This window comes from Gymnoscopelus microlampas (genome assembly GCF_963454915.1).
Source record: "Gymnoscopelus microlampas genome assembly, chromosome: 1".
Classification (NCBI taxonomy): Eukaryota; Metazoa; Chordata; class Actinopteri; order Myctophiformes; family Myctophidae; genus Gymnoscopelus; species Gymnoscopelus microlampas.
Genome location: NC_139962.1, coordinates 57,853,740 through 57,864,144, shown reverse-complemented (window position 1 = coordinate 57,864,144; position 10,405 = coordinate 57,853,740). Strand labels below are relative to the sequence as shown.

Sequence of the window (10,405 nt, the reverse complement as noted above, 5' to 3'; positions counted from 1 at the left end):
CCACCAGACGTGCTCCCATCTTCTGACATTGTTTTATACTTTCGTCCCAAGTTTTCTCTTCAGTAGAGATGTAATAAAAGACGTCTCCAAACTTCTGCCATCCACTGGAACATGACTTGTCTAAACATTAAAAAAATCAGTTCATCAGTTCTAACACATTAATGATATGATACTAAATCTGAGTAAGAACTGGGCTGAGTAATGTTAGAAGAATAACATATGGTTTCAGGTTTACTACTCAAAATATTTTTATGTGATAAATGTTTACTCAAATCCTTTTATAGAACAACATACCTGACAATGATGTAAATATCAATAATAATACACTAATTAATATTCCTTCAAAAATGTGTATAACCTCTCTTGCCTGCTGTCTCTCTCTTCAACTGGTTTACTTCACTTTGCAACAGGTCTCTCTCTCTCAGGGTCAAGGTCAGGTTGTTCAGTAGGTGGTCTCTCTCCTGTGTCACGTTGTTGTATCTGGTCAGGGTCACGGTCAGGTTGTTCAGTAGTTGGTCTCTCTCCTGGGTTAGGTTGGTCAGTGGTGGGTTAATGGCTGAATGATCTGTAATGGGATGATAAACACTGTTGTTGCTACTGATCATGATGAAGTTAAGTTATTAGCTTAGAGAAAGAAAACGTGTTATTCTTTTTGACTCCACTTTCTGCATTCCACTTTGCAGAGCCAAGCATTGATACACAAAGAAAAACGTGGTGGTAGAGACGATGATTATCGCCGGATAATTAAGAATGAGGCCATTAATTAAGCCTCAATCAAGAATTTGAGAATTAAGCCAGATTTGATTTCAAACTAAAACAAACCCCCATACAAACTACAATACATCTCTCTCAGAGGGTAGAGTACCCTCCTGTTTCTAATCTGCTACAGTAATCCCAGTACTGAAGAATAGCTGGTAGGTAACTGGTTTAAAATGAGTGGCGTCCCATAGTGCTCACTGCTGTTCAACAGCAGGTTGCCACCCACCCTACACCCCCACCAACCTGCTTACCGGCAAAACAGATCCACAACAACAAATTACCTGAGTGAGTGAGGCAAATTATAACCTATCGATCGATTAATCGATTAATTGATAAGCAGCGTTTTTAGGACCAAAAGGAAAATTCTTGTCCGAAACCAAAAATGAGTGCAGAAACATAATTGCCTTGATGTATATAACACCTCCCCTCTGCAGTGCTCTATGGAGTCTGTCTCATTTCTTTCCAAAAGCCATGGAATATGATTAAGGATTACTGTGATTATGGTAAGATCACATTTGATATCACACACACACCATACCTCTAACTTTCACTACCCCCCCCCCCCCCACACACACAAAAAGTTACAAATAAACAAATACATAAAAAAAAAATTTTTTTAATTAATTGAAAATTGATAGATTTAATTGAGTACATTCTTTACGGCAATTCATTGATTATAGATTAAAGGTAGGGTAAGTGATATTTTTTGGTTAAAACAAAAAGTATTTTGTTAAAAGGTTAAAATACTATATTCTGATCGTAATCATTGCTATAGAGCGTTTTTTCAGTAACAGATGTCTCCCTGTCTCTCCAGCTCTTTAATAAACAGAAAATACATTTTTCGGTAGGTGTCAAAATCTCAGCCAATCAGGAGAAAGTACCCATTTTTAAGCTTCATTTTTATAGTGTTCCAGTTCCAATTTTGCCTGCTCATTTCTTAGTGTCATCACTTCCAATTTCACTTGTTTAATCTGTATCCTGATTGAGTTCTCTATCCTGATTGGATAAAATTGGAAATGAAACTGAAACTGAAACGAAAATGCATTTTCTGTTTAATAAAGAGCTGGAGAGACAAGGAGACTCCTAATACTGAACAAACACTCTATAGCAATGAGTACTATCAGAATATAGAGCTATTTAACAGTTATTTTAACCAAAGCAAATCACTTACCCTACCTTTAATTGTTAACATCCCTAGAATGGAATACTCACAGTGCATGACCAGGCCTATGATCCCACCCATCTGCATAAGACACAGCACCATCAGACACACAGCAACAGCTTTGAAAGTCCTTCTCGCTGGTTTAGAGCTCTGTCCTGAAATGGAAAATACAGCTACTAGGTGTGCAGGCTCAGCCACTGAGACTAAAACAAAACAAAATTGCTGTTCACACCAAGCATGACAACCATAACGATAACTATGAATACTGTATGTCATGTTAAAAAAATATTCTGACTGAATGGAAGGCAGTGTCCACACCACAACTATAACGACAATGATGGTGGTGATCATTATTGGAATATATATCATTATCTCTCTCTCTCTTTCTGCCTCTTTGTGTGAGCTGGACTGCGTAGCGTGTTTGATGCCACTTTTCACAGATCATTATTATAACAGTATCTACAAATACTTTTACACATCAAAGGAATGATACGGAAGGATATAACCCACACTTGTTAAAGGGATAGTTCACCCCCAAAATGACTTTTTTTCTATCGATTACTCACCCTATGGAGACTTGAATTAATGGATTTTCTTTTTTTTTTTGTCGCATTCCTAAGCCAATAATTTGATGACGAGCAGTGGGTTCTGGTAGGAGACACAAAGGGGACTCTTTTTTTGTGTGTAAAAAAAATTCCATGATTTCAAGTCTCCAAGGGTTGAGTAATCGATAGAAAAAAAGTCATTTTGGGGGTGAACTATCCCTTTAAGTTAATTATGCTGCAAGAAATTTGTTTTCCTGCTGCAGGAAAACAAATGACTTCTTTTTGTATACTAAACTGTTTTCTTACTTTGAAACAGAGTAATCGCCATGACACACGATGTCAAACTCACCCTGAGAGTGTCTTCCTGCTGTGTTGTCCCTCATGTCCTCCTGTGGTCCAGGGACCACGTCACTGCGTCTGACATCAGCCATGCTCCCGTAGATGTCCACCTCTCTCTCCTCCATCTCTCCTCTCACCTCCTCCAGCTGTCCACTGTCCTCAGTGTCCCCCGTCTGTCCCCTGTCTCCATCTCTCTGTCTCACCTTCCTTGTCAATGCTGGACTGGCATAAATATCTGTAAAGATATCTTATGATGATGAGAAGCTCGGAAAACAGTAACTATCTTATATATCCCTCTCCTGCCTTTATTAGCTCACTGGTTCTCAACGTTGGGTCCGATGACCAACAGGGGTCCAAATGGACCCTTAGTGCTCTGTAACTGTTGGAGTGTACAAATGTCGCCTCACAGCTAGAAGGTCCTGGGTTCAATTCCCGCCGGGGCGCTGTGGGCACTGGGGGCGTGTCTTCTCCTTCGTGTCATCAGCGCCCATACCCTTGGTGGGGTTGGTGAAAGGGCCTACTCTGTGTGGAGTTTGCATGTTCTCCCCGTGTCTCCCAGGGTAGTTAATACCCTCACAAAAACATGCAGTAATCCTGGTCGCTATACCGCCTCCCCCATGACAGCCGGGGCGCCTGATGGAGGGGAAAGGAACTGGTTGGAATAACGTGTTCCTTCCACGCGCTACGTCCAACCAGGGAACCTCCCCCCTGTCAGGTGATAAGAAGCTCAGTTGGCTCTCATGCATTGAAGGAGGCATGAGCTCGGCCCTGGGCTCCTTAGTCTGGCGGGGGGAGTGTAGCGCCCAGGATCACTTAGATAATTGGCACCGGGTGAAAAAGGGTTACAAAATCGTGGGATAAAAAACATTATTAAAAAAAATCACACCCAGTGTGAAGTGGGCGGTGTGTGGTCATCACAACATGGCTCACTTTAAAAAAAAGGATAAATGACTTTTTTTAAAGTCCATACTGCTATTCATAGGGCTGCACATGTGTCATGTGTTTCGCTAGCCAATCACAGTCCTGAATTTGCAAAGTCAGCCAATCACATTACAGTTAGTGGTGATGACACTAGCTGTAATGTGATTGGCTGATATGAAAAAAGTATCGATTTGCATTAACAATGGAAGGGTTAGGGGGTACACCATTTTTTGGGTTGGTGTCCAAAACTCACTTATAAGGGGCGGCTACACCGCCCCAAAAACAAAAAGTGGACCCTTTCATTTGGCTTTATATCTACACTCTCACAGTTAAATTAACACTAAGGATTCTAAAGAGCAGATTGGGGTCCCAGAGGGAAAAAAGGGGGTCTGTGGCCTCTTCAGGCTGCGACCCCCCAAAATAATCATATTTGAACTGGGGACCCCCCACCTTGACAAGCACTTGGAATGTAGGTGTTGAGGCAGGAGGTTTGACTTGGTGCCACAGATAAATATTGTGAAAATAGCAATTCTACAAGCTTTTTTTCCTTCTTTCTTAAATTATTTGACAATTTGGCCAATGTTTGACCAGTTTTCATAGTATAGTTAGTTGTACCTTTGATGCAGTAATGCTCTTTTTTAATTTAATTTCAATTCTTCCTTCTTTTTTTTTGTATTAAATCGTCACTACTGTCATCTGGGGACCCGCCAAAAATCATTTGGGGATCCCCCTGGGGGTCCCGACCCACAGGTTGAGAACCACTGCCCTAACACACATCAAACTGGGGGTCCTTCAAATCTAAAAGGTTGAGAAACACTGGATTATAGCTTTATCAAAATCACACCTTGAAACAGAGAAATCACACAACTATTGTCAAACGTACCCTGAATCTGTGTTCCTGTTGCATTGTCCATTATGTCCTCCTGTGACCCAGAGACACACTCACTGATTCTGATGTTATCGTAGATGTCCACCACTGTCTCCTCCTCCTCTCCTCTCTCCTCCTCCAGCTGTCCACTGTAGTCAGTGTCCCTCGTCTGTCCCCTGTCTCCATCTCTCTGTCTCACCTTCTTTGTCAAGACTGGACTGGCATAAATAACTGCAGATAAGGTGAGAAAATGAAAAGGGCTTTTATTATTATTATTATTATTATTATTATTATTATTATTATTATTATTATTATTACCCTTATTATTATTATTATTATCATCAAAACTAAACAACTGATGGGAACTATATTTATGGAGGACAGCTGACCATGCCTGAAACACAGATGCTATTAAAGCAGCATTATAGTTTGGGGTAACTAGAAGTTCGGCCTCACATCTAGCGTGACTTGGCCAGATGCACCCTCGCCAAGTAAACGATGTACACGCTCATCGCTGTAATATTAGGGGAGCGTGTATTCCATAGCCTCTCTCTCTCCCTCCCTTCGTCTCTCTCTGTCTCCCTTCCTCCCGCCATGTTGTCCATGGCATGATGATTAGTTTGTGTGAGAAAATAGATTGAATGGGCGCAATTTTACAGCGCGAGGCCGGCCCAAAGGGCGACATGTTTTTATAGTAATAATTAATTATTTTCGAGCGTGCGCTTTCACTGGTGCGCGCAGTAGCTGGACTGTCAGCTGTGCTCTCGCACTGTGATAAAAAACAAAGCCAGGAGGAGGCAGGAACACAGACATGAGACAGTCTCATGAGAAGTCGTCCGTATTTTGAAGTCAGGGAATCAATATGAATGACAGGGCGATGTATTTGAGAAATGACGGTGATTCTGCTGTCTAGCTCTCACAACTCTCACTGACTCTCCCGTCTCGTTGCAATGCTGTGTGTGACTGTGATGGCGTCAGCGAGCTGTGCGAGCGAGTATGCGATGCTGGGTGTCTGGACAGTGCCCTCAGCTTATTGGCTCATTGACTCATGACACGACCAATGACAGTTACCTCACCCTATGGTTTATCTACAACCATAGGTTGTAGATCTGTCGCACATGATTGGCTTAGCCAATTTTCTCTTATCAACGGTCGCTTATTTTGGGCTTGTTTGCATAGACCACGCCAGCGCTTGTTTCTCGCCCGTTTCACGGATCTGGCATCGCTTGTTTCCAGTGACGTATACATCCCGGAAGTAAACAGCGAGCTGAAATATTGCAAACACTTTATGATTATTAGAAGTGGAGACACATGTGAAGGTGGAAAAGAAAGTAGATGGTATTGTCTACTTTTGCATGAACGATTTTTGTAGCAAGTTGGGAGAGAATTGGACCACTGCTTTGGCCGTGAGTTGTACCTAAATCCTTGGGTGCAAAAAAAGGGCCCCTGATTGTGTGGCAGGATCAGTGGCCACTTTGGACACAAATAACATGGCAGCCAACGTCTTGCCTTCATACCAAAGAGTCTCTGCAAGCAGGTCCGGCGAGGACGCGCTGTGATTGGCCAGTCTTGGCTCATTGAAACTCATTGTCTCCCCTACATATTGTAATACAGTCAAGCCCCCCCCCTGAGTCTATACATTTATGGAAGGATGATTGTTATTGCTTAAACATGTAACTATATCATTTTATGGGACATAATATGCTATATAGTTGTTAAAAAGTTACCCTAGTGCTGCTTTAAGTTTCACAGCCAACCATACGCCCAACTGTAGTGGTCAGAATGAAAAGGGAAAGTAACCCTTCCCAATGATCATCAACACCAAACTTGCAGCCATAATGTCAAAATAAGTGGGGGGATTTCTTTTTATATATATTTTTTTTTTACCTGAAATGTAGGGGTGCTTCACCCCTAAAACGGGTCTAAAAATGCCCCTGATGACGACTCATAATGTTGTCAAACTCACCCACAGAGGCGTCATTTCATTTCATAAAATAAAACAGAGGGTTGCAAAAAAGTGACAACAAATAAACAGCTGTTTGTCCAATCTGCATGCTCTTCAATTGAGACATTTAGATCTTTTGTCTAGGACACGACCTACAATCATGATACAAATTCTGACCTTAAGGTGAAAATTCTATTTCTCCCCAGAGGCAGGCTCTAGCTCAGAGGTAAAAATGTCAGCACTTGTGCAGGAGACCTAGGTTCAAATTCAGGATAGAACTGGAAAGTTACATAGTGCAGCTTTAATTCCAATTAAAACAACACAGAGATTTCAGCTAATTAAGAATTGTGCAAATGTGAGTTCTATATTTTTGAAAAACATATTGCAATATTATGTCCTTATTTTGACTAAAAGCAATAATGTTTTCCCATTCAGACACACTACACCAGTGCATGTATGTCTTCATGTTATTATTTTCAATGTGAAACAATTTCCTTATGTCACTTCTAGTCTAGTCTGTGTCACTGCTTCGGTTGTTTTAATAATAATAAAACGTACAATTTATGAAGCGCTTTTCTATGAACTCTTTTCGAAGTTGCTTTACAAAACAGAAACACAAAATAAAAACTTCATTAGGAAAAACTAGTAGGTAGAAAAGGGGAATTAGAATTAGGTAGGGAATGCGAGTCCGAAAAGGTGGGTTTTGAGTGTGTTATACTGTAGGTGACGAGGGTGGGGGCTGCTTTGATGTGAGCTGGGAGTGAATTCCACTGAGGCCCTGTCAACCCAGGTTTGTTTCTTTGTCTTGGGGATGTCCAGGATGATAACTTGGCATTACCCGAGGGAGCGGGAGGGCGTGTGGCATTGGAGGAGTTCAGAGAGGGAGGAGATCAGTATCCTGAAATCTGTTTGACTGGCGCTTGTTTGTTTTGCCTTGTTTTAACCTCTATAAGGACTGCTTTCGCCTGTCATTGTTTGTGACTTTGACAATGCACAAGGCTGATGTCCTGTCATTGGTTGGTGTTTCCCTACCAACATCGATTCCAACCATTGGCAACTTGTGTCACGCTCGGCGTGACGTATTTTTGTCACCCACATTATCGTTTGCCAATGCAAGATTAGCAACAGATTGCTCATGACGATGCATTGAGATCTGTTTTGTATGAAAAAGGATATTCATTTCTTTTTAAATGTCAATCTGTAATGACATGCCAAAAATAGGGAGGCCTGTTTTAAAGTGACTAATGAATGTATGTTTGCAGAAATAAAACATTAAAAAAGTGTATACGTGTCGATTTAAAATCAGATTAATCAGCAAAAAATAAGGTGGAGGACACATGAACATGAAACATAAAAGTCTTGCATTTTTAGGTTAAATATAAAAGCTAGGTGTGAACAAGGCCGTAATTGTATCACATTTGACTTGCAATCAGCTTGCGCTGTTGCACTCTTCTCTTTAATAAATAATTCAAATCAAACTCACAACAATAACATATAAATACACAATAAAGTGCTGGGTGCGTGATTATTGTGAGTCTAATCTAAATTTGTTTGTTTGTCGACTACGCCACTTTTGTTATAGAGGGAAAGTCCCCTTTTGAATACACTTTACTTATTTCACAGGCTTCACAGGTTCGAGTTACTGGTAAGTTCAATACTTTGGTTTTGAGAACACACACTTAGAAATCCCTTGAGGAACTGGACACGGATACAATGGATCAAGGTAAGTAAATCATTTATTAGCCCTAACAGGTGGCATCTGCGCCATAAAAACAATCAAAAATAAACAACTATACTAATAAAACCTATCTAAAACACAAAACAACAATCTACACAACAACTATAAAACGAATTATAAAGTTGTGCAAAATGTGCAGGCTGGGTCACCAGGGGTTCTATGCAACAACTACTTCAAAAGTAAAGTGCGGTGCCAGTAAAGTGCTTTTGGGATACTCAACACGGGTTTTGGTTCAGGGGAAACTCTGTATGTCCATATATGGGGGTAAGGGAAGAGGATTTGAGGCCAGTCGTCTTTGTCTTCTGTTCTTCTTCTCTCCGCCTGCAATCAATGGAAACTTGGACCAGTTTACTGTGCATTTACAATGTACATGCGCGTGTTCACAGGCAGTGGTTTATACAAGGATATACGTTGCGTGGACCGGTACTTACTAGCAGCCAGGCTTTTTACACCTGGCGCTGAGTAGGTTGCGTGTGCAACGTTATCGCCACTTTTCGTCTCAGCGCTCCTTATATGGTCATCCGCTTATGGTCTGGTCTCGCTCTCTTCCTCCCCTTCGGTTCAATCGCTGCTCCTTCTGTTCCTCGTAGGTAGGCACACCTCGGCTTCCAAACTCCCAGGTGGCTGGTGTGTCTACGCTCGGTTATTCGTCTCACTGCTCCGTGTCTCTGTACCCAACCTCTCCCGTTGCTGTCCCTCTCCCTAGTGACACTCTCTTCTCTCTTGGGCTCTGCGTCTCCCTTCAACTGTCCCGCCTCCTCTCTTGTACCTGGGAAAACCACTCCTCCTCGCCTGTCATTCGCCCGTGGTGACGTGCTGTCTCGGGACATTGGCCATGACCGTGGCCTTGGGCGTGACCACGTGACTGCCGCTCGTCCAGTGAATGTCTCTCAATGAATGAGCCGGGGGGAAAACGGTTGTAACATATAATACAGTGCAAATATCAGGACACACAAATAATAAGATGATGGGTTTAAATGAGGAAATAGTTACACATTAGCCACCAATAAAACAATTACAAAACTTTTAAGAACCCCTCATTTCACCCTCGTCACATAGGGGTGGTAGTTTCCATCCCCTGGAAGGCCAAATGATGACGGCCCTGTCCTGCTCACCCAGAGTCTGACTTCCTGCTGTGTCCTCCTGTGGTCCAGAGACGTCCTCACTGCTTCTGAAATGGTCCACGTTCCCATAGATGTCCAACAGTGTCTCCTCCTCCTGTCCTCTCACCTCCTCTGACTGTCCACTGTCCCCAGTGTCCCTTTTCTGTCTTCTGTCTCTATCGCTCTTTTTTACCTTCTTTTTCAAGTCTGGCATGGCATAGATATCTGTAGCCATCTTAGAAACTAATTGACTACAAATAGTAACTATCTTGCATGTATCCCTCCATGCCTTGATTAGCTTTATCAAAATAAACGTTTACATAAATGTACTGAGTAAACAAAACGTGACTATGCCTGTCTGTGGCTGGTTATAGCCTACAATGCTCTAGCAATAAGGAAGTGCAAGATTGAAACCCACATGAACCACACACACACACACACACACACACACACAGTCACACACACACACACACACACACACACACACACACACACACACACACACACACACACACACACACACACACACACACACACACACACACACAGAGACACACACATTCACAGAGACACAAAAGCACATACAGTATACTTTTCAAACCTGTTTCCGGAGAAGGTTCTTGTAGATATTATGAGTGAACATGGATGCAAAAGAAAGCAGGGCCGAGTCCATGGAAGACATGACAGCTGCACTTATTGCTCCAATACCCAACACTGACACCCAGTGTGGGGTGAGGTTTTGCAGGGCCAGTGGCAGCACATTCCCTGCCTCCCCGCGCTCAAACCGAGTTGGAAGACCGTACAGTGTCTGGTTCCAGTCTGAGAAGATGAACTTCAACATGTTTGTGTCTTATACTCAGTAGACCAGCAGAGGGCAGTCCACTGACAAAATGTATGTTTTATCATTGATCATCATGATGTGTTTGTTAGTGTTTATTCACGTATTCGCCTTTTTGAAACATTACATGTTCCAATTGTTTATATGGATTCCAAGATGTAGTACTTTACTTGTGGCGTGCGTTCAC

General features: G+C 42.1%; 1 protein-coding gene across 1 annotated transcript; it reads right to left on the bottom strand.

The window, feature by feature from the left end:
* Positions 1 to 341: 341 nt before the first annotated feature.
* LOC311044270 (uncharacterized protein) lies at positions 342 to 9,615 on the bottom strand (the record flags this gene model as incomplete). The annotated part of the gene is made up of 5 exons (XM_084055721.1): positions 342 to 565; positions 1,972 to 2,076; positions 2,816 to 3,040; positions 4,610 to 4,825; positions 9,393 to 9,615. The coding sequence occupies 5 exons, from the start codon at positions 9,613 to 9,615 to the stop codon at positions 342 to 344; spliced, it is 993 nt and encodes a 330-aa protein (XP_083911847.1).
* Positions 9,616 to 10,405: the final 790 nt, after the last annotated feature.